The sequence below is a fragment of the Balaenoptera ricei genome, chromosome 3 (genome assembly GCF_028023285.1).
Source record: "Balaenoptera ricei isolate mBalRic1 chromosome 3, mBalRic1.hap2, whole genome shotgun sequence".
Classification (NCBI taxonomy): domain Eukaryota; kingdom Metazoa; phylum Chordata; class Mammalia; order Artiodactyla; family Balaenopteridae; genus Balaenoptera; species Balaenoptera ricei.
In genome coordinates, this window is record NC_082641.1 from 133,779,794 (window position 1) to 133,805,121 (window position 25,328).

General features: G+C 40.2%; 1 protein-coding gene across 1 annotated transcript; it reads right to left on the reverse strand.

The window, feature by feature from the left end:
- Positions 1 to 256: 256 nt before the first annotated feature.
- Positions 257 to 25,187, reverse strand: HAVCR2 (hepatitis A virus cellular receptor 2). The gene is made up of 8 exons (XM_059919581.1): positions 24,607 to 25,187; positions 19,232 to 19,291; positions 17,842 to 18,180; positions 16,872 to 16,955; positions 10,166 to 10,206; positions 8,363 to 8,489; positions 4,160 to 4,196; positions 257 to 2,491 (listed from the first exon to the last, which is right to left on the reverse strand). Exons 2-8 carry the CDS (start codon positions 19,284 to 19,286, stop codon positions 2,332 to 2,334), a joined length of 843 nt encoding a protein of 280 aa, XP_059775564.1. The 5' UTR covers positions 19,287 to 19,291; positions 24,607 to 25,187; the 3' UTR covers positions 257 to 2,331.
- Between the last annotated feature and the right edge of the window lie 141 nt (positions 25,188 to 25,328).

Here is a 25,328-nt window from a genome sequence, read left to right on the forward strand (position 1 = left end):
AGGGTTCCAATCTCTGCTGGAACACTCTAGACATGTCTACAGTGCTGGCACACTCTACTGCCCACCTTGACCTTGAACTTAACTTATCCAAGTCTTCATTTCTTTCTGTGAGGAGGAGGGTGGACAGGAAAACATTGCTACAGTATTTAAATCTATTTTTTTTATTACAAAAAATGGATAAAATAATTCAAATTACAGAAGCACATAAAAGCAAAAAGTGAAACTCTATCTTTTGACTATTTGCCCTTGTGGAATAACCATATTATTTTGGGAATATTCTTCCAGATTATTTAAAGGCAAAAAAAAAAAATTAGCATTAACTATATATACTATTCTAGAACATTTTTTTTCTTTTGACTTAGCAATATAGATTTCTCCTTTGACAAGTAACACAAGGTCTGTGAGAGTCGGGATCTTGCCTGTTTCCTTCACTGCTATATTTCTAGGAACTAAAACAGTGTCTGGCACAAAGTGGGTGACAAAAAATGTTCACTGAAAGAATGAATGAATGAATGTATGAATGAAATCATCCTTCCTGTCAGATCAATCAGAAGTTCTATGGGGTCAGGGATGTGTCTATTTGCTCTTTCTCTATGATCCCAGCACCAGAGAACTTGGCACAGAGTAAGCACTTAATATTTGTTGAATTAGCAAAACAGCTCAATGATGAAACCACCTAATTTTTTTTACTTGTGCCAGTGTGTTGACATACCACAATAACCAATTATTCCCCAACTGATGGAAAACATCTCTCACAAACACCATTGCAATGATCGTCCTTGTATACATATCCTTGTGTAAAGATTTTTGCAGAATAAGAATCCCTTTTGTGGGGGAATCATTGATCTGGTCCATATGTTTTCTGTGGTCCCTTCCCTCTAGAATTTCATAAATTTAAAACACTTAATTTTTCACCTTGTTTAAAAGCTACTGCCTGGAACTTTGCAAAATGATCTCCCTTACAAATCTCCCTGTAGAAAGCCAGTGCTTCCCAATACCGCCCAGATGCAGCCCAAACACTGTAACAGACAGGCTGCCCGCATCCTTGGTGACCAACATCTCCTGCATGCAACGCAGTAGCAGCTCAGTCATCACCTGGGGAAGGCAGTTTTCAGGCAGCGACAGGTCCCTATTGTTGATTCATTCAGCAGAAAGGGGAAAAAAGACAATAACACACTTCCAAGGGCCTGAGCTGGGAGAGGATGCTGAGAAGAGCAGATGCTGGACAAGAGCAGAAACGGGAGCTTAGGAGTATTTTCGAGTTCCCCAACAGGTGAAGCTCTATCTGAGCTCTCCAATGGAAAAGTCTTCCCAGAAATCTACCTTTCTGCTTCCTTAATTTTTTCACTCCAAAGATATTTAGTAAATTTCTATCAGTAGTATGTGTCAGAGCTGTGCCAAGACTGGGGAGGAAGCAAATAGGCAAGATAGACCTACTCTCTACCATCCTGGAACTGAAGCTTAAGGACCATTGTGTTTCCATCAGGGGATCTGACATGGATAAATACAGATGGCTGGAGCCCTTTACCTACTTTCCACCACGAAACAGAATTTGTGTCCCAGTCACTGCTTCTTCTTTTGTGAAAAACACAGCTCCACTTCTCTCCATGAATGGAGAAGTTGGTCAGAGATCTTTCCCTCTGAGTGCACCCTAAGCAAAACCTGTCAACACACACCGAGCGTACTTCCTTTTTCTCCAGAAGCACCTGCCACACCTCAGGCCTTGCTGGGAAGTCTTCTTAACACAGGCCAAGGAGAGCTGTGCACTGGCACATACTGTCACAGAGTCAGCATTCAAAGAAGCATAAACCTTGAGACTCAAAGGGAACCTTCAAGACCATCTACTCCTACCCCAACAGTTTCCTAACCTGCTACGGTGCACAGAGCTCTTTGAGCATCGGCGGTCCCTTTAGACTTCCTGTACCGACAAAGACACGCACGTATCTCAGCACATAATTTCCCCTGTATTTTCAGGAGCTTCATGGACACACCATATAACTGAATATCTGGAATTCCAGAGACCCCATATTAAGAATTCCTACTCTCTATAAAAGCCCATTTGAGCTCTAATGCCCTGATTAGCAGTCTCCGAGTTGGGTGGCGGGAACACAGAGGTAATGTTGTGCCTGTCTAAGTACAATGCTGGTCCCAGTTCAATCCTCGGGTGAGCTACTTATCTTTAGAACATGGAAAAACTCTGCTCGGTGGCCAAGGACAGAACCTCTAAAACCAGTCAGGTGAGCCATCTCATAGTTTTCAAAGAAGATAACACCAAACCCCAAAAGGAAGTGGTGAATCCGGTGGCGTTGAAAGACAACAGCCCAGGGGTTGTCAGGACTGCTGCCCACTGCTGACGGAGCAGTAATACTCGTATGGATCCTCCGTTTCATATACGTTCTCCTCAATGATATAGATGTTTTCCTCTGCATGCGTCCCCTCTCCTGCTGTATTCACTGACCCCGAGGGAGGGAGGCTGGCCAAAGTGATGAGGCTGTGGAAATAAAGTGATGCAGTTGAGTTAAGCATTTCCCAGGCAACATGGAATAGAGTTAAGAGAATGGGCTTTGCTGAAGAGATAGCCACCAAGGCAGTATATGATCCTTGATCAGGTCCTGACTAGGCGGGGGAAACATAAAAGAGTAATGAAAATAGTCTGGGGAATAACTGCACAAACTCAAATTAATCTGAATTTCCTTAGGTATAAAAATGGCATTGTGTTATCTAAGAGAATATCCTTTTTCTGAGGAAGTGCAGACTGAAGTGTTTAGGTGAAGTGTCAAGATGTCTGAAACACCTTTACAAATGGTTCAGAAAAAAAAAAATGTGTATGTAAATAGAGAAACAGATAAAGCAAATGTGACAAAATATTAAATGACACGCTTAGGTGAAGGGTTCTACTGTTCCTTGCACTATTATTTCAATTATTATGTCGGCTTGAACAATTTCAAAAAGTAAAAGAAATGAATGTGTTATGGATCCAGTGAGACTTGAGTTCGAATCCTGCCTCTGCTGCTTACCATCCATATGATCTTGGGTAAGTTGGATTTGCTTTTTTCATTTATTCCTTCAAGAACTATTTAACGTGTTATATACTGTTCTATGCATCAAGAGATGCAACAGTGCACAAAACACAAAAATCCCCTAGAGGATGTATATTAGTAAACTTAGTGTCTCAGGGTCCTCAGCTATAAAATGGGAATAAGTACTCTATCTCACAGGGCTTCTGTAAGGAATGTTTATTCATTCAATCCTCAAATATTAAATGCATACTAAGAGTCAGGTGTGTGCTAGGGGATACAGTTGTTAATGTGGCAGACAAGTTCCTAATTTTCTATGGAGTTTACATTTATAGGTGGAGATGAACATTAACCAAATAATTTCATAAAGAATGAATTATTGCATGTAAATATTACCTATTGATATTACCACATTTCAAGTTTCAGCTCTAATAAAGAATACTGACACAGATAATATAAAGCCATTGATAAATAAATATTTTATTTGGTCTTATTTGACTTTTTTACTGCAGACTATTTTGTCTTCATAACTATACTATCTAGATTTAGTCTAAAATCATTAGTGGTTTAGAGAGTATGCAGTGGACAGAATCACTTTTTTCTTGAAAGTTTTTAGAACAATACCTATGGTTAGGCCTCATCCCCAAAGATTCTGATTTATTTGCTCTGGGGTTGACAATAGTATGTTTAAGTGCCCTGGATGATTCTAATAGGCAATCAGAGTTAAGAAGAGCTGGGCTGGGTTGTAAAAGCCCTGAGAGTAGATTCTGAGTTTCTTGCTCACATCTGTAAAGCAGTGGCCACCCAAAACCTGGATGTAGTAAGTACTCAATCAGCTGAAGGGTCAGTTCACTGAAAAAGCCCATTAATCAGAAATATATAAGCATTTCCTATCAATGGGAGACAAATTCTGTACCTTAACTTTAGGACTAAAGAAACTAGAGGGATTAGGGATCAAGAATAAAACCAAGCAACATGTTAAATTTGCATTCCATAAATCTAGGCCCAAGGCAAAAAGGAAGTAGTAAAAATTTAGATCCCAAAGTCTCAGGGCAGGACTTCTAAGAGCAAAGATCAAAGCCCAGATTAGAGTAGGAATATCCAAGATTCCCACCTTCCACTACTGCACGCATTATTCTTACCTTAAATTGTGTATCTTCTCTTTGCTATCAGAATACCCTAGGTAAAAAGGCGAAGAAAAGTCAATTTAAAATGCTTTCATAAAATAAATGAGATAAATAAAATGAGCTAACTGGAAGCAAAGATTGTTTAGGGAAATCTGGTCTTCCTATTAGATTGAATTAAATCAAACCACTGATGTGCGTCTTGATTTATTACATAAGCTATGCTAGAAGTAATAAAGATGCATTTTTCATATTTAACAAATGTAGGGAGTGCCCACTACGTGTCTGGTAGTATGCTAAGCACCAGGGACACAAAGGTGAACTGTGAGCCCTGACATCATGAAACTTGTCTTCTAGTGAGAGAGGCATTTAAGAAAAAAAAAGTAAATGGGAAAAATAAAATAATTTCAAATTGTGATGTAATAGAAAGAAAAGTATTGCAGCAAAATGGATGGACCTAGAGATTATCATACTGAGTGAAGTAAATCAGACAAAGACAAATATTATATGATATCACACATGTAGAATCTAAAAAATAATACAAATGGATTTATTTACAAAACAGGAACAGACTCACAGACACAGAAAGCAAACTTATGGTTACCAAAGGGGAAAGGGGGTTGGGGGGGTAGGGATAAATTAGGAGTTTGGGATTAACAGATACACACCACTATATACAAAACAGATAAACAACAAGGATTTACTGTATAGCAAGGGAACTATATTCAATATCTTATAATAACCTATAATGGAAAAGAATCTGAAAAAATATATACATTTTATATATATATGTATATAACTGAAATCACTTTGCTGTACACCTGAAACTAACACAATATTGTAAATCAACTGTATTTCAATTTTTTAAAAAAACAATAATGCACTGGAATAGGTAATCAAGAAGGTAATCAGGAAAGAATTCTCAGAAGAAATGATCTTTAAGCTCAGTTCTGAAAGAAGAGAATGAGTCAGCCAAATGAAAAGCCGGGGTGAGCATTCTGGATCGAGCAAAGCCCTTGTAAAGATAGTGGTGAGTGGCTGAAACTGAAAGCATGGCTGGAATAAGAGGGCGGCACAAGGTAAGGTCTGAGAGGGAGGCTGGGCTAGATACTACAGGACCTTGTAAGTCATAATCAGGAGTTTGGATTTTATTCTAAGACATAGGAAATAAGTGAAGGCCAGAAATATGATCTGACTGGGTTTTAAGAAAATCACTCTGGCTGCTATGTGGAGAAAGAATTAAAAGGAGGTATGAAAAAATGAGGAGGTGAGTAGAGAACTGCCTCAGAGTAAGGTGGTGAAAGAGAGATGCAGAATTACGAATGGATTTTAGATATGATTTGGAGAAAGTGCAGGAAAGTGAAGTTGGATTGTGTATTAGGAGTGATGAAAGAGGGGATTCAAGGATGGCTTCTGGCTCTCTGGCTTAAGCAACCAGATGTATGATAATGAAACACTATGATGAAGAAGATCAGGGAAGGGGAGGTTGGCTTCTAAAAAGGTGGAATATAGACTCTAGAGCTCCTTTCTTGACACAATGTGGGACACATCTAAGTGGAGATAACAACTGGACAGCTGGCCAATCAGTACCAACACCCTTGAGTGCTGGAGAGAGAAATTAAGGATGATATTTAAGTCTATGGGAATATAGGTCATCATCATCCAGAGGGCATGGAGAGAATAAAAGGGCCAGCCCTGGGGAATCACAACATCTAAAGATCATGCTTAAGAAGAGAAAATAACAAAAATGACTGAAAGGAGTGGCTAGTGAAGAGAGTGGTGTTTCAGAAGCCAAGAGAAGGAAGACTTTTTAGAATGAGTGAGAGTCAACTTAGTTATTGCTGAAAGATGTTCTACAATGAAGACAGAGGTATCTATGGGATTTAGCAAAATGGAGGTCACTGGCGAGTGTGACTGAAACTATTTCCATGGCACCTCAGGCGTAGAAGCTAAATTGGGAGGGGGGGCGGTTAAAAGAGTGCGGAGGGGTGAGATGTAGGGACAACTCATCTGAGAAATACAGCTGTAAAGGAGAGCAGAGAAATGGGAGCAGCTGGAGAGAAATGTGTGAATTAGGCCATATTTTTATGCTAATAAAAATAGCATAAACAGGAATGGAGAGAGAGATGATTCTGGAGAAAGTGATCAAAGGAAGAACGAAGTCTTGGCTAAGGCAAAGTGGTTGAAACAGGCTTTTAATACTTCATCAGTGCAGTGAGAGGCGAGGGAGATTTGAGCAGCAGTGAAGTATGTGATGCTCATCTCAGACAGTGCACTGGAAAGACACAGGATTGCTGGGCATTACTGAGTACCAATTTATGGCTTTGATGTCATGACTTAAAAACCTATCACCTTGGGCTTCCCTGGTGGCGCAGTGGTTGGGAGTCCGCCTGCCAGTGCAGGGGACACGGGTTCGTGCCCCGGTCCGGGAGGATGCCACATGCCGCGGAGCGGCTAGGTCCGTGAGCCACAACTACTGAGCCTGCGCGTCTGGAGCCTGTGCTCCACAACGGGAGAGGCCGTGACAGCGAGAGGCCCGCGCACCGTGATGAAGAGTAGCCCCCGCTCGCCACAACTGGAGAAAGCCCTCGCACAGAAACGAAGACCCAACACAGCCAAAAATTAATTAATTAATTAATTAATTAAAAAAAAAAAAAAAACGTATCACCTTGGTTGTATGATTTTCTCCAGCAACTTCTAGGGAAAAGACTGCAAATCGAATACAACTTTCCCATCTATTCTTCTAAGTAGTCATGTTTTGGGAGTAATCATATGTGTCATATGTGTGTACAAAACAAGACTTCTCCCACTCCTCATCACCCTCCTTCCATACCCTTCTACACAAACCAGAACAGTCCCTAATATCCAGGCTTTGGCAAAACTCAAAAAGTGGGTGTTGTCATTGCTCCTTATCAACCTGTAGACTCCATATTCATGTGGTCGATTCCCAAACTCCACTGCTATCTCTCCATAAACCCAGGTAAGTGGGGGTGAGTAGCTTCTTCCTCTGAACAATCCATTTACCATTAATGGCAGAGTAACAAAATGGTGAGCAAGACAGCCCCAGTTTCAAATCCTCTATCAATTAACTGTGTAGCTTTGGGCAAGTTACTTAACCTTTCAGCACACTGGTTCTCCAACTGGTAAATGAGAATAATATTAGTACCTTCCTCAACAGGGTAGTTATGAGGATTTAATGCACATAAAGCACTTGGCAGCTTCAAGCCACAGAGGATGAGCAACTCATCCCAGTTTTCCCTGGACTGTCCCAGTTTTAGCACTGAAAACCCACACATTAGGAACCTCCTTCAATCCTGGGAAAATTTGGAATGGTTTGTAACCCTACACAAGGTTGATGTTTATGTATTAGTAAGAAAGGCTGATAAAGTAACAGTGGTATAAGGCCTTGGCCTCTGCACCAAAGAGAAGAGAATATATCACAGTTGTAAAAGTATGTGAGGCTTTCGGGGTGATGGAAGTGTTTGGGCATTGATTGTGGTGATGGTTTCCTGGGTGAAACCATCTACTGAAATTCATCAAGTTGAACACACTTTAAATATACAGTTTATTGCATATAAATCATCCTTAATTTTTTTTTAATAAAGATAAGTAACTTAGAAATAAAATATGTGTGCTGAGTGCCACAATGGAGGAAAGTACAAACGCTGCAACTCTGGGCATGACCCAGTGTTAAAGGAACCTGCTATCCCTCTTTAAAGAACCATGTCTGAGAAATAAACAAGATAGAAAAACGCACAGAAGAAAGTGATTGTCGTTGTTGTGCTTCCTAATAAACCTGGACATATTCATGAATTAAAAAGGTTTATTTTCTTAACAAAAGATTAAAAAACAGGTACTAGAATCAACCTGCTTGAATTTGAATTCCAGCTTTGCCACTTACTGATTCTGAAACCTTGAGAAAACCTTGAAAGTTTACTGTCTCTAAACGTTACTCTCCTCTGCTATAAGAATAGGGATAACAGTGCTATCTACGTTATATAAGATGGTGACAAAGATAAACATAAAACATGCCTGTTACATGGTAAGCACTGAATAAAAATGAGCTATTATTATTGTTGAGGTTTGGAAGGACTAAAGAGTATTTATTCTAATCACTTGTAGGTATAAATATAAACTAATAGTTCTATCTTAGGTTTGTGTTTGTTCCTATATTAACAGTTCCTTATCAGATGGAGAGAGAAGCACCAACAAATGACTTACATTTGAGAATTAAAGCACCAGAGATAAGAACGAGAGCCAGCCCAGCAGAAACCCCTGCTCCGATGTAGAGGCCTATTCTGGTGGTGGCGCCCAGGTCTTGTAACTCATTAGCCAGTGTGGATATTTCCTATGGAAACACAAACAGAATTCCAGCAAATGACCAGAAATCCACTGTCTGACCAGTCAGTCTCATGACTTATGCATGGGACCATCCCTTTCACAGTATCTCAGGAATGCAGGGACCTTGAAATGACTCATGATCTGTCCCCTTCCAGACAAGCCTCAAACCACCCAAAGAAAGGGATTAGCTGAATCTTTGGAGTTAGCAAGGGAATAAGAGGTGCCTGTCTGTGCTGTGGGTGGAGAAGCAGTCTTAGTAAATGGACTCCCCTTTCCTAAAATAAAAAGTGGGGCCCTGTTCATTGACAATTCCCTGGTGTTCCCAGGCAGTTTCAGAGTGGTCTAAATTTGGTGTCTTGCCATCTAACCCCAATTTTCAACGAAAGACAGTGATTTAAAAGCTAGGAATTTGCAGCCAGACTGTCTTGGGTTCAAATCCCAGTTCTGTCACCAAAGAGCTGTGTCATCTTGTAGAGTTATCAGGAAAATTAAGTGACGAAAACCAGAAAATGCTTGGCACAGAGCCTGGTACAGAATAAATCTCAATCAGTGGTAGCTATTATTGCTATTGCTCTAATTAATTAGATATTTTGTTAACTCAGTCACAGCGAACATACTGCTTCTAAAATTTCACTTCATGTTCCTCCTTTAAAAAGAGTAACGGTAAACACTTTTAAAACAACGTCAAAGAATTAAGTCTTCCATTTATTCAACAGACATTTACTGCAGGAGGGCACCGTGCAAGGTTACTTGCACTAAGCACTGTGGGCACACAGAGGTACTGAAAAGGCAGACCTGGATTGCAAAGAGGACAGGACAAACACAAAATGCTTGACACGGAGTCAGAGATTGAGTTAAATGAATGCAGACCCCTGGATACGTCCTCAAAGAATTTTCCAGTCACTGCTATCAGCTTGTTTTCTAATGCAGTGGTCCCCAACATTTTTGGCGTTTCGTGGAAGACAATTTTCCCACAGACCGGGGTTGGGGGGGACGGAGGGGGAATGGTTCAGGCGGTAACGCGAGCGATGGGGAGCACTGGGGAGCGGCAGAGGAAGCTTCGCTTGCTCGCCTGCTGCTCACCTCCTGCTGTGCAGCCTGGTTCCTAACAGGCCGCAGACCGGTACCGGCCCATGACCCAGGGATTGGGGACCCCTGTTCTAGTGGTTTTCCCTTTTACTCTGAGAAGGTGGGAGACACTAAAATGGTGGTTGATTAAAATACTGCTTTATTTTTAGTTAGATACCTAAGTTCTTGGCTTAGAATATTCTTGCCTGGTGTCTTATCCTAAATAAATAAATTTAAACAAACAATCCTTCTCATTAGGGTTGCAATGGAAGCAAGGAGAAACATATTCTGGGGTGATGGAGGGTGTCCGAACCCTCCACAATGGTATACAGCTGTGAAATTTGAGAATAAGGACAAAATGCTAATGCTTCTTCCTTTTGGTTTTCCAGCACCTACTATGTGACAGGCACTTTACATGCATCACCCCACTCCATCCTTACAACAGGACTCGCAGTTACAACAGTCATCAGCAACATGTTACAGCCAAGGAACCTGAAGCCAAGGGAGATTAAGGCATTTTTCCCTAAGGAATGAGTGGGCAGGAAGGAAGTCTAAAGCCATACTTTTTTTCCTCTGAGTTGAGCATAAGGTCAGCTCACACACACAGTTACTCACTGTTTGATTTTTATCATGGAGGGTCTCCAGTATCTGTGTCTCTGCCACAAAGAAGAAAAATAGCCAGTAAAACAGTTAAGAATGCTTTCTTTTATATGAGTTTTTTTAAATCTTAAAAGCTGCCTATAATCCTATTTGAAATTAATTCTACTCCATACTCTTCAAAATAATTAACTGAGAGACAAACAAAACTTACTGAACACTTACAAATCAACTTCAGGATGACCACATTTTTTTCATCCAGATGATGTACCCAACTACTTATGTTCTATGAAATGGAGACTTCTTCCAGGAAAACCTATTTTGAATATGTGGTTTGTTGTGTCCACAGGGCCCTAAAGGGGTCTGCAAAATTCCAACAACACTGATGACACAGAAGCAGGCATTATAATTAGCCTTTTTTAGATCAAATAACTGTTCTTTAATATTTATTTTGTTCTTTTTTTTAATTGAAGTATAGTTGATTTACAATGTTGTGTTAGTTTCAGGTGTACAGCAAAGTGATTCAGAATATATATATATTCTTTTTCAGATTCTTTTCCCTTATAGGTTATTACAAAATATTGAGTATAGTTCCCTGTGCTATACAGTAGGTCCTTGTTGATTATCTATTTTACATATAGTAGTGTGTATATGTTAATCTCCAACTCTTAATTTATCCCTCCCTTCTCCCTTTCCCCTTTGGTAACCATACGTTTGTTTTCTATGTCTGTAAGTCTATTTCTGTTTTGTAAATAAGTTCGTATGTATCATTTTTTTTAGATTCCACATATAAGTGATATAATATGATATTTGCCTTTCTCTCTCTGGCTTACTTCACTTAGTATGATAATCTCAAAGTCCATCCATGTTGCTGCAAATGGCATTATTTCATCCTTTTTTATGACTGAGTAATATTCCATTGTACAAATGTCCATCAACAGATGAATGGATAAAGAAGATGTGGCATGGTTAGACTCTGAAAGGTAACGAAAGTTAATTTTCTTTAAATTTAACATTTACTCATTAAGAGTAAGACAGGGTATTTTGTTCCCTAAAAAATTGAAAATAATAATAACTGTAACTATAATTTACCATGAACAGGCATTGTGCTAAATTATTCAAGGGAAGCATCTCATTTAGCATTCAAAACAACTATCTTAAAGTAGGGACTATTAGTCCCATTACACAGATGAAGAAGCTGAGAATTAGGAAGCTAAGTGACTTACCCAAAGTCACACAGCTTAGTGAATAACAGAAATGGCCTTCCAATTTAGGTCCACGTGGCTTTAAGCACACACTCTTAACTGTGCTGCCTCCAACAAGGCTCATCTCAGCACTGTGATTACGAAGCCTCCACACTGCCCAGCTGCCAGCTCACTTTCTTTCCTTTTTATTCATTTAGTTAGTCATCTGCCTATCCATTCAATGAACATGTACTACACCCCCACTCTATGCCAGGCACGGGGGACAGAACAGTGAACAAGATGCACACAGGCCCTGACCTCGTAAACACTGCATTCTAAAAACCAATAAGTTGTCAGCTTTGGGAAGATTGAGCATGCCAACGTATTTTTCTGTGTGAGTCAGAGGCTCTGAAACTTCCTAAATGTCAAGGTCACTTTCTGGAAGCTTAGAAGTCTAAACCTTTTAATGTAGAACTGGTTTACAGACTCTGATTTTAATATTATAAAAGCATATTCTCAGCCTAAAGTTTAAAAAAAAAAAAAAAAAAAAGGAAAGGAAAGAGATTATCTTCCACTTACCTTAGCTCCTATTTCCCAAAAGGAATTTAAAAACCACACTGGTAGAACTACTAGGTAAACATGCATCTTAACCACACACAACATTTTCTAGTGTAAATCCAGTTTCTGCTTCCCTATAATTACTTTTCTTGGCTTAAATGGTAAGGCAGTCTAACTTTTTTTTTAAATTTCATTTTACAGTGGAAATGATCAATAAAACAGAGCACTGTTGGGTTATCACAGCTTATTTTCACATAGGTAGACATCACCCATCAAGATGGGTGGGACAGTTGGAGGAAGTTACAATGTTTTTCCTAGAGGACCCAAGACTGGGGGGTGGGGGGAGATGACAATGGGGGAGGCACATGATGATTTAAAAAGTATATAAATTTAATAGTTACAACCTAGCATGTATTATGTGCCAAACATGGTGCTTCACACTTTATGTGGACAATATCTTTTAATCTTCACCACAATAGGTAGGTACTATTATTTTCTCAATTTTCAAATGAAGAAACTGAGTCTCAGAGAAGTACTTTGTCCAAGATCACACAGCTATTAACTGGCAAATCTGAGATTCAAACCAAGTCTACCTCCGAAGCTAAGGGTTCATCCATTATCCAGTCCTGCCTTCTTCAGGTGGAAGAAAGATTGCATTTATTCTGTGTTCAAAGTGGGTTTAGGAGCTTCAAAGACCCTGGGGACTCCTACTTGTTAAGGCTCCCCTCCACTTTATAGCAAGCATATTAAATGTACCCACATTACTCAGCCATAAAAAGAAACGAAATTGAGTTATTTGTAGTGAGGTGGATGGACCTAGAGTCTGTCATACAGACTGAAGTAAGTCAGAAAGAAAAACAAGGAACAAGACAAGGTTCTCCACTCTCACCACTATTATTCAACACAGTTTTGGAAGTTTTAGCCACAGCAATCAGAGAAGAAAAAGAAATATAATGAATCCAAATCGGAAAAGAAGCAGTAAAGCTGTCACTGTTTGCAAATGACATGATACACAGAGAATCCTAAAGATGCTACCAGAAAACTACGAGAGCTAATCAATGAATTTGGTAAAGTAGCAGGATACGAAATTAATGCACAGAAATCTCTTGCATCCCTATACAGTAATGATGAAAAATCTGAAAGAGAAATCAAGGAAACACTCTCATTTACTACTGCAACAAAAAGAATACAATACCTAGGAATAAACCTACCTAAGGAGACAAAAGACCTATATGCAGAAAACTATAAGACACTGATGAAAGCAATTAAAGATGATACAAACAGATGGAGAGATATACCATGTTCTTGGATAGGAAGAATCAACATTGTGAAAATGACTATACTACCCAAAGCAATCTACAGACTCAATGCAATCCCTATCAAACTACCAAGGGCATTTTTCACAGAACTAGAACAAAAAATTTCACAATTTGTATGGAAACACAAAAGACCCCAAATAGCCAAAGCAATCTGGAGAAAGAAAAACGGAGCTGGAGGAATCAGACTCCCTGACTGCAGACTATACTACAAAGCTACAGTAATCAAGACAGTATGGTACTGGCACAAAAACAGAAATATAGATCAATGGAACAGGATAGAAAGCCCAGAGATAAACCCACGCACATATGGTCACCTTATTTTTGATAAAGGAGACAAAAATATACGATGGAGAAAAGACAGCCTTTTCAATAAGTGGTGCTGGGAAAACTGGACAGCTACATGTAAAAGAATGAAATTAGAACACTCCCTAACACCATACACAAAAATAAACTCAAATGGATTAAAGACCTAAATGTAAATGGCCTAAATGTAAGACCAGACACTATAAAACTCTTAGAGGAAAACAGAGGCAGAACACTCTATGACATCAATCACAGCAAGATCCTTTTTGACCCACCTCCTAGAGAAATGGAAATAAAAACAAAAATAAACAAATGGAACCTAATGAAACTTAAAAGCTTTTGCACAGCAAAGGAAACCATAAACAAGACAAAAAGACAACCCTCAGAATGTGAGAAAATATTTGCAAATGAAGCAACTGACAAAGGATTAATCTCCAAAATTTACAAGTAGCTCATGCAGCTCAATATCAAAAAAACAAACAACCCAATCCAAAAATGGGCAGAAGACCTAAATAGACATTTCTCCAAAGAAGATATACAGATTGCCAACAAACACATAAAAGAATGCTCAACATCACTAATCATTAGAGAAATGCAAATCAAACCTACAGTGAGGTATCACCTCACACCAGTCAGAATGACCATTGTCAAAAAATCTACAAACAATAAATGCTGAAGAGGGTGTGGAGAAAAGGGAACCCTCTTGCACTGTTGGTGGGAATGTAAATTGATACAGCCACTATGGAGAACAGTATGGAGGTTCCTTAAAAAACTACAAATAGAACTACCATACAACCCAGCAATCCCACTACTGGGCATATACCCTGAGAAAACCATAATTCAAAAAGAGTCATGTACCACAATGTTCTTTGCAGCTCTATTTACAATAGCCAGGACATGGAAGCAACCTAAGTGTCCATCGACAGATGAATGGATAAAGAAGATGTGGCACATATATACAATGTAATATTACTCAGCCATAAAAAGAAACGAAATTGAGTTATTTGTAGTGAGGTGGATGGACCTAGAGTCTGTCATACTGAGTGAAGTAAGTCAGAAAGAGAAAAACAAATACCGTATGCTAACACATATATAGAATCTAAAGAAAAAAAAATGGTTCTGAAGAACCCAGGGGCAGGACAGGAATAAAGACACAGACGTAGAGAATGGACTTGAGGACACGGGGAGGGGGAAGGGTAAACGGACGAAGTGAGAGAGTGGCATGGACATATATACACTACCAAATGTAAAACAGATAGCTAGTGGGAAGCAGCTGCATAGCACAGGGAGATCAGCTTGGTGCTTTGTGTCCTCCTAGAGGGGTGGGATAGGGAGGGTGGGAGGGAGACACAAGAGGGAGGGAATATGGGGATATATGTATACATATAGCTGATTCACTTTGTTATACAGCAGAAACTACCACAACATTGTAAAGCAATTATACTCCAATAAAGATGTTAAAAAAAATTTTTTTTTAAAAGAATTGCAAAACTGAAAAAAAAAATAAGTACCCACATTACACACTAAAGAAAAGGTGTAACTACACACAAGTTGACTTGCAGGTAACTAACTGAAATAATATGACAAATTATAGTCATGTCATTAAATACTAATTAATTTAAATTTTCCATTTTATTTTCATAGTTTGGAGCCATTGCCTTTCTTCGTTTAAGTATTTTCTCAGGCCTTTGAAAAGCTCAGAGATTATAGGTACTCTGCCTATATTCCCAGATGCAAAAGATGGCTCCATTTCTGTTGCCCTAAAGGGAAGGAACAAACAAGTAAAAACTGAAGGGAAGGACACTTCTGGTTATGGTATAGACACTTCTAAAAACAATGCACTGTGTTGTGAGGAAGCTACCTCTCCATCTCAGAAGGTGTGTTAAGCATACAGCGAATGCCGACTTGGGAGAGATGTTGTAAAGAACCTTGAAACACGAGATGGGAAAGTGGGATCCTTCAAGTCCCTTCTAGGTCTATAGTTGTAGGATTCTTTAAAATATAACAATGGCATACGATGAACACCTGTATGATTTGGTTAGCCCACTACGTGGGCGATCATCTGTTTCCACCATATTTAATTTCCTCACTAATTTCATAAGAGATGTTGGCTACCAGTGACTAAAGAACCACCAAAGGTTCAACCTCTAGAGAGCTGATGTTAATATCTATAATAATAATTAATATTTGAGTGCTTTCTCTGGGCCAGGCACTATGCTGAGTGCTTTACATACATGATCACATCAATCTTTACAACAATCTTAAGACAAAGGCACTGGAATTACCCTCATTGTAGAGGTAAGGAAATTGAGCCTCACAGTGTTTGAGCAACATAACTGAGTTCATGAAACTAATACAAAAAGCTGACATTAGAACCCATCCTGCCTGTCAATGACGTACTTAACCACAATCTCACTCTGCCTCTGGATCTTACCGATAATGACAACAACTAACAGGTACTGAGTATGTACCATGATCAGACACTGGGCTAAGCACTTTAGACACACTTCCTTACTTAAATCTGAGATTTATGAGATTAGGATTTGGAATTTACCTATTATTAACCTCATTTTACAGAATGAAAAACTGAGCTCCGGAGAGTTTGGGGAGACCAGGACTCTGACAGGAAATATTTAAGATTAACCTCCCTGATCAACGTGACCTGAGGTCTGCTCTTTCAACCCTATCTTCTCTTCCAAAGCGGCAGGGAAAAGTCCTTGTTGAATTACTTGAAGAATTTAGCTGCTCCTTCTGAGGTCAGAATCTGAGGAAGATGATGGACTTTATTCCAGTTAGAAGGGATTCTTGAAATCACCTAATCCAGATTACACCAAACATGGACTGGGGTCAGTTCATGAAAACATCACCAGTCCAGGAGTAAATCAGAAAATAATAAGGACAGTGTAATGAGGTTTTCATTAGATTAAACTTATTTAATTTAAAGGTGTCCTTTTCTTTTTTTTTTTAATGCAGGGGTGGCAATAGTAGAAATTTTTCTTTCCTTGTTTGGCAAAATACATAGCTCATCGAAATTCTTTTTGGGGGATTGGGAATTATGCTGGGTGGTGAAATCCAAAAGTCTCTGAACCCATACCTCAGACAGAAGAGGAAGCTGCTCTCCAGAGAAGCGAAAGGCTTTGGCCCAGGTCTGAGGGCTACTCCTGACTAATTCAGAACCCTAGCCCAGGGCTCCTTTTTCCCAGCACAAATTTACTTCCACCACCTCCCTCACCTCAAACACTATCTTGGGTGCACAGTTTGAGAAAACTCAAACTGTTTTCTCATGTTTTCCCCATATTCAAAATCCTCTTAACTCAGAAACCAACTAAAGGCTTCCTCCTAGACCCCATATGTGATTACCTGAGCCCGGTCCCTCGGTGGGGAGCGTCCTTGGAAAGGCTGTAGTGATGTCCTTCCACGGAGTCCCAGCAGGGGTGACCTTGGCTAAAGACAGAAACCAACGTAAGGATGAGGCTTCTCTGAGAGCAGAGAGCTTGTTGCAGGGAATCAAAGGGGCAGCAGAAACAACTGTAAACACAACAAAAGAAGAGCAACACATGCTCAACTTCCAAACCTACCTGAACACCTTTGCTGAGAGTGTATGACACTCCAAATGTCTGACAGAGGTGTGTTACAGTCTTCATTATCACAGTCTAATTGTTAATAATGGAACTTACAGCCACAGTAAATGTTTTTCATCAAACATCTCATAAAATCCTTCCAGTGGCCTATAGGGTAGGTAGTATCATATTTTATAGAGGAGGAGGTCACAGAGTTTAAATAACTTGCCCAAGATTACACAGCTGGTAAGAAGCAGTGTCAGATTTGAACTTAGCTCCATCAGCCACTAAGTACATGCTCTATAAATGTTAAAACATGCAAGCACACGTGCCCCCTCTCCCCCACACATGCAGAGTCCAGCGGTTCTCAATCCTGGCTGCACATGGTGGAGAATCATCGGGGGTAGACTTTGTAAAACCCCGTGCTCAGGCTCTACCTCCAGAGACGGTGATTTTTCTGGTTGTGGGGTGGAGCCCAAGCATCTGTGGGAGTTAAAAGGCTCCCCAGGTGATTTTAATGACCACTCAGGTACTCAGACCTCTGATCTAGGCCTTTCCTCCATTCTATAGATCCTAGCCATGAGGTTCAAAATAGATGGAGGGAATTAAACATGGCTGGGCACTGCTGGTGGGGCCTGTTAAACTTTGGGTCTTAGAGGCCCAACCTGAGGGCTTTAATTGGGAAGACCAGAGGTGAGACCAATCATTGTATTTAATATGATCCACAGGTGAATCTCATTCAGAAAGAAGGTATGCAAAGGTCCACTCACCTGGTTTGATGACCAACTCCAGGTTTGATTTTTGATCATTCATTGGGCCCGGGAATTGGATCCGGCAGCAATAGGTCCCACTGTCAGCTAAAGTTACATTCTTTATGGTCAAGGTCACGTCTCCTTTGCGGAAATTCCTCTTTAGTAGGTATCTGCTGGATGTCCGATAGTTCAAGTTCCTTCCATCAGTGCTGAGTACCAAACTGTGACATTCAAATACAGGGCAGTATCCCTTGCCCCAGCACACAGGCACGAGATTCTCAGGGGTGGTTGGAGAGTAGGTGCAGGGCAGATCAGCATTCTGACCCACCTCAGACACGTATACTCCTTCCAAAGACCCTGCATAAAGAGGGAAGGAGAGCAATGAGGGAGGCTGGTCCATTTCAAGAAAACTGCAAGCAATGCCTTGCAGAATAAAGAGGAAACCACTACTGCTATCCTGTTTGGAGGACAGTTCACTACAGCAATGATTCTCAGACTTGAGGGGCACTGGAATCTCCAGGAAGCCTTGTTCAAACACAGACGGCTGGGCTCAACCGTCAGAGTTTAGAGTTAATTAATCTGATTAACTATTAATAAGAGCTCCTGATTTAATAGTTCTGGAGGGTGGGGGGGCCCAAAATTTGTATTTCTAACAAGTTCCCAGGACATGCTGATATGGCTGGTCTCAAAACCTCACTTTGAGAACCAGTGCCCCAGGAGAGAACTGTGGCTGGTCCTGTGAACACCGAAGGGCAGTGCTGATGGAAATAGACAATCAGACAATGGGTAATTGTCAGCCAGGAAAAGAGCTCACCCATCTGGGCTAGTTGTCTGTTCACCAACACAGGGCAGTTATCCTAACACAAACCTCTTTTGTTTTTCAAGCACCAGGCACATAATAAATAAAAACCCTTGGCTGAATAATAAGTTAGTGTATGGCTGTTCTGAGGTTTAAAATTAATTTATATATATATATGTATATATATGTACACACACATATTCGAACAGTATAAAAACGATATGAAAACTCTACTCCCTCTCCCTGCTCTTTTCCATTTCCCAGCTCCCTTTCCCAGAGTCTATTCATTAAGAAGCATTCATGTATTCCCACTCCCCTGCAACACACACACACACACACACACACACACACACACACACACACAGAAGTCCAGTAGACCCATTATTCTGCTCCTTGCTTTCTTCAATTAACATTATGACTTGCAGACATCTCATACCATTATGTTTCATCAGCGTCGCTGTTTGTATCATGGATATATCATAATTTCTTTACCCACTACCCTACTGGTGGACATTTAGGTTGCTTCCAAACTTTTACTCTTGCTAGCATTACGATGACCATCCTTGCATCTTTATCTTGCACTATCCAATTGCAAAAATCCAGACTTACTTGTAAGTAGTAGCAGCAAAAGCAGGACACAGTCAAAGGAAAAATGTGAAAACATGGGTTCTGAAGAAGAAAAGGCAAAGAATGGCTGTTTAGGTGCTGTTTTAATTCTCCAACTGAACTGGGTACTTCCTGGAATGGTCTCTCCTCCCCAGTCACAGGAGTAGTGGCCACTCTCCCAGCTGCAGGCCCAGCACACCAGATGTCTGACGACCAATCACTCCTCTATTAACACTGTCAAGTCTATGATGACAGCAAAGGAAACCCCGCTTCTCTCTTATGCTAGACCACACACATCCTGTGAGGACTCTGACATTTATTCTGTCCGCATCAACAAAGAGGAAGCAATACTCAGAGGAAGAAAAGGGTTACTTCGTCAAGTGTCTCTTGGCAAGTAGAGTGAGCCCTCTACTGTCTCCAGTGAAATAATATAGTCCTCTGTTTGAAATGGACAGTATTTATTGGAAACACAGGTAGAAATGTATCACTCATGCATTCATTCAGTCAAGTCAGTCAACTGGTGAGTCCGGTGGACAATGTTTATGAAGCACCTACTATGTGTCAGGCACTGGACTAGGAGGTGGGAAATACCACCATGAATGGCCTGTTCCTTATACTCATGTTTAGGTGCCCTTTCCACTCCAGTCATGAGCCTAATTCTTAGCCTTTGCTCTAACATGAATTGGGCTATGTCATATAACCTTGTTAGGTCTGCCTCCTCATTTATAAAATTTATAAAATGAGGAAATTGTGCTAGGTGATATATGCACAGCTCCCTGCTCTAATATTCTGACTTTGACCTGAACTTTCAAACTCTTCCACTTCTTTCCCCCTCCTGTGGGGGGAACTGAGGGGACCTCAACGTTCTATTTCCTCTCATATACACAAGATGTCCCCTCTCCTCCCACCCCACAGGCTTCGGGCATTAACTGTCAGAAAGTATTGAGTTCCAGCCACACTCTCCATCACTGAGGTAACATCTCAGACCCAAACAATCTCAGCCCCGGGAGAGTAACTTTTGTCTGGGAACCTTAAAAGCCAATGGTTATTTACAAAAGGGAAGTGAGCTCACGATGAAATAGTTTCTGAAAACCCTGTGGCCCTTCTCTGTCTTCTCTGCCTGAACTTCCTTGTCATTCACTTTATTTTTTTTATTTTTTTACTTTCTTTTTTTCTAGTTGTGGTGAGCGGGGGCTACTCTTCGTTGCGGTGCACGGGCTTCTCATTGCGGTGGCTTCTCTTGTTGCGGAGCACAGGCTCTAGGTGCGCGGGCTTCAGTAGTTGTAGCACGTGGGCTCAGTAGTTGTGGCTCGCAGGCTCTAGAGCGCAGGCTCAGTAGTTGTGGCGCACGGGCTTAGTTGCTCTGTGGCATGTGGGATCTTCCCAGACCAGGGTTCGAACCCGTGTCACCTGCATTGGCAGGCGGATTCTTAACCACTGTGCCACCAGGGAAGTCCTTGTCATTCACCTTAAACCTTATTAAATGCATTTAATATAAATATCCAGCTTGTTCTATGTGTGTACTTCCATAGTGCCGCAGAGCTAGCAGTTACGAGATCATGTTCAATTTCTTCATTGTATAGATAAGGGAAACTGAGACCTGAAAAGACTGATTTGCCCAAAGGTACATGATTGGTCATTTCAAATAAGAACATGAGTCCCCTAAGCTCCAGATTTTTTCCATTATAAACCATGTTTCATGAATTTCATATTTGCCCTTAATATGTCTGCCCACATATCTAAAAACAACCAGCAAATGCTCATATTCAAGTGTAAGGCAGACTTGATTAAACACAGGGTCAGAGGTTAGATTTACTAACAGCATGACTTCAAGCAACACTCTTAAAAGTTTTAGCCATCAGATTTTGTGTTCTGATTTTTGTTTTGTTTTTTATTATTATTACTCTGTTTTCTGTTCATCTCTAGAATTGCTACTGGGTCCAACTTTATAAAACATTAACAATGTATTAATTCATTGAAGTCTAGACATGAAGGAGCCTAGAAATCTACTCTGACCCCTTTCTTTTATTCTGTGTATAAAGGACTGTTTCTGAACATTGTATGTTCATTTAACTTTTATTTCTTGTTTTTTTTAACTGTTTAGGTAATACATCCAAATGGCTAAAGTTTAAAGCAATATAAAAAGCTTACATTAAGAAGCCTCATTCCCACCCCTCCAAGTCCACTAATTTCCCCCACCCAACCTATAGGTTTCTATTGTCATGTCTTTTGTGTATCCTCCCAATGCAAACACAAGAAAATAAAATATATATTCTTATTCCTTCCTTTCTTAAACAAAAGAGCATACCATATATACATTTTGCACCTTGCACTTTCTATTTACTATTTTATATAAAAATTTTCTGACATATCAAAAGCAGAGAATAGTACATACCCCCAATACACAAATTCAAAATTACCAAACTTTCATTTTAAAACAAATCCCAGATGTCATGTTATTTCACCCTTACAGACTTCAGTGTGCATCTTGTTTTCAAAAAATGGACACTCTATATATAACCATAATACCATTATTACACAAGACATAATTAATAATGATGTTTTAGCAGCACCTGACTCTTCAGTCCATAATCGAATTCCCCTGATTATCTCAAAAATGTCCTTTTATTATAGGTTTAAGTCCAGACCTAAACAGCTCCCTACATTGCATTTGGTTGTTATGACACTTAAGTCTCTTTTAATTGAGGACAGTCTTCCCTCCTTTCCCCTGCCATTGACTAGTTGTACAAACCAACTGTCCTGTGCACTGTTCCATATTCTGGGTTTGTCTGTTTCCTTATGGCATCATTTAAAGTATTCCTCTTTTCTTTGTATTTCCTATAAATGAAACTTAGCTCCAGAGGTTTGGTTAGATTCAGGCTCCACTTTTTGGCAAGAGTACACAGCTAGTGCTATTCCATCACAATTGTCTGGTTGCTCCACATCTAGAGATGCTAAGATTGATCAGCTTGCACCTTTCTTTTTCAACTTCACATTCTATTCTGAGCACCTCTCCATTTCAGCTCATATAGAATGTCCTCGTTCTTTATTATGGCTACATAGATCCCATTGGGTGAAAACACTGGGTGAAAATAACAAAGTGATCATTCCCTTGAAAAGAATACTTCATGTCTCAATTTATTTGTAAAGATGATCATAAAAGACCCATCAAGGTCTATGATTCTTTAATTATGTGCAACAGAAGTTTGCTTTTTAAAAGGAGCCCTTGAATGTATTTTTGGTAAAGAAGTCTTTTGTATTGCAATTAATTAGTTTCTAAATTCTGTTTAGAAAGTCATATCATGCATTTTCTTAAGGGACAGTTGAGTGTTGGCTATAATTATGTGGAGGGATAACTACAAAAAAACTACTGCATATGATACTACTATAGAAATTGTTTTGCTTTTCTCCCTTTGTCAGCAGGAAAAGGGAGAGAAAATCTCAGACTCCTTAAAGATAGCCTCCAAACACCAAATGGAAACACTGGAATTATGTGTAATTAGAATTACATATTTATAGATAACTAAGGGGCTACTTGACAAAATTCATAAAATGGAAGTGAGAGAATTTTACTCAGGAGACAGGAAAGCATGGGCGATACAGATGGGATCACCTGGAAAAACTCAGTCCAATTAGAATCTACCCTGTACAATGGGGGAGCCACAGTGGAATGGATATGGGGGAGACAATAATGCCCACTAAAGCTGGAATCCTATATGTACTTAATTTGAATAAAAAATCCTCTCATTTAAATCACAGCATCTCAGTTAGGTTCCATGTATCATTAGTCCCAAAATTTTGCAAAGGTAGACACTGAGGTTGGATATAAAGGGTAAGAAGTAAAGCAACTTTGAGCTCGATCTTGACCTACAGATTACAGCTAGCCACGTGACTTTCGTTAAGAGTGCTTGTAACCTTGTGTGCCTGTACAGTACTTGAAAACTTTTTTTATTATTATACAAGTCATAGTCACTGTAGAAAATTCTGAAAAATAAAATAAGAATAAAAATAAATAAATAAAATAAAGGCCAGATCCCATTACCATGAAATACTATCACTAAAACAGGTCTCCTTTCAGATATTTTTCTATAAATCTCTCTCTATATACAATGTGTTAATGCCAGTACCTCTGGTGGGTATATCGCCAGTAAGAAAGTCTTACTCATGGATGATTGTGAACATCATGAACTCAGTGGGATCCAGGAGAAGGTACAAAACATTTCTTTACACTCCCCAAGTCTTTTTATTTTTACTTTTATTTGTGTGGTCTCAGTGCTCTCATTTGCATCAAGCTGCTTTCAACATTGCCCTCTGCACCGGGTCCCAGCACTGAGAAGGCTACTTCATCCCTGTGTAAAACTCCAGGTTCTCAGGGTCATTTACAAGATGAATAAATTTCTCCCTTGCTACTGCCCACCTATCACAGCATGATCTTGGTGTTCTTATGCCAACAAAGACTTCTCTAACCAAAAACCCTGTACTTTACTTATGTTGCAGATGACAGAAAACCCAACTCAAACTAGCTTAAACTACAGATTTATTGACTGACATTATTGAAAAATCTAGCTTCAGGCAAGACTTGGTTCAGTGGCCCCAGTGAGGACAGCAGGGACCTGGTTTCTGGCTGTCCTGGCGTTGGTGCCTTCTGCAGATTCCACACGGTGTCCTTCTCCTGTCCCTGCAGAGCACGTATCTGCACACCAAGAACATCTCTTGGCCACTCCCACACAAGCCCACAGATGCACACCCCCTCAAACACCCAAACTGGGTTGCAGACTTATTCCTGAACAATCTGTGTCCATAGGTTCAAAAAGGACTTATTGGGTGAGCCCTGGGTCACATCCCCGAATCTCAGGCTCTGAAAGTGAGAGAAAGGTGGTTTCCCCAAAGAAAAAGTACGGTGCGTCTTAGAAGGGGAAATGGATGCTGGGCAGCAGAAGCAAATACCCAGGAGAGCCCCTCCCAGAAGGGGATGGGGTGGGGAGACGGGGAAAGAAAACTTGCCCCTCCGAATATGGATGGTTCTTTTTCTTACAAAAACGACATTTCACTAATACGGTGCTTTTTAACTTACAAGGACGCGCGCTCTTCACAAGCCCGGGGAGATGCTAAGGAGCTCTCGTGTCTTTAGAGAGTTCTTATATCGAGTAACTATGGATGAGTGCCAGAGAGATTAGGCTTGAGGTCACACTCAAACCAATGCCAGAGCCAGCTCAGCGCTGCTCCTGCTCATGTGATCACACCTTTCAGAGTGGAGGAAATGGGAGGGGCGTGAAATAATTTACCCTTGATAACTCATCTAGGCTCCCAGTGTCGAAACTGAAAAGTCTGTTGAGCTATGTGTGAGTCACTGTGGGAACTCCTATCGGCGGTCTCACCTTGAAAATGGCAGTCCCGCTGTCTCCTCCAGGGCGACGCTGGTGGGGGAGCTGTGAGTGGTCACTCATCCCAAGCATGTTCTCCAGTATGGCAATGCTTTGTGTTTATTAGTTTTTTGCTCCAGGTTCAGATACTGAAGCTAATCATCCTCAGTTTAATGGACGTACTCCTCATCAATCCCGGTGAGGTCCCTCTCTTATTTTATTTCATTTTACTATTTCCCCCGTTTGTCCTTGACGCACATTCTCATTTCTCTCGTCTCACGGGCATCTGCTTTACCCGAGAATGTTGAGCAGTTTTCCAAAGTGTTTATTCCAGCTTACATTCTGACAGTGAGAAGAACTCTTACGATGCCCCCCACATCTTTGCCGGTATCAGGACTGTCACACTTTTTAATTTTTTCCTATATGAGTGTATGATGATGTCACAATATGGTTTTAAGGTTAAACTACTGTTTAACGGAAAATGGCACAGATGTACAGAACATTGCATACTTAAATTTATAGTTTACCAATACTTGGAAAGCAAACACTCAAGTAACCAGGACCCAAAACAAAAAATAAAACATGGCCTATCTCAAGTCCCTCTGACCCCCACTCCAAGCCCACATGTCCCTTCCTGTTCACAAAGCCTTCCCCCTGTCCTACAGGCAATCACTATTCTAAATTTTGCAATAATTGCTTCTTTTTTTTTTTAATACTTTTACCATCTAGGTAATGCA

Bases quoted from the DNA above. Each gene is read 5' to 3' on its own strand.
- HAVCR2 (XM_059919581.1), bottom strand. From the start codon at position 19,286: ATGTTTTCACATTTTTCCTTTGACTGTGTCCTGCTTTTGCTGCTACTA. The intron at 16,956-17,841 runs GTGAGTGGACCT...TTCTGTCTTTAG, and splicing joins GGAGTTGGTCATCAAACCAG to CCAAGGTCACCCCTGCTGGG. The intron at 2,492-4,159 runs GTAAGAATAATG...TTATTTCCACAG, and splicing joins GAGAAGATACACAATTTAAG to CCTCATCACTTTGGCCAGCC.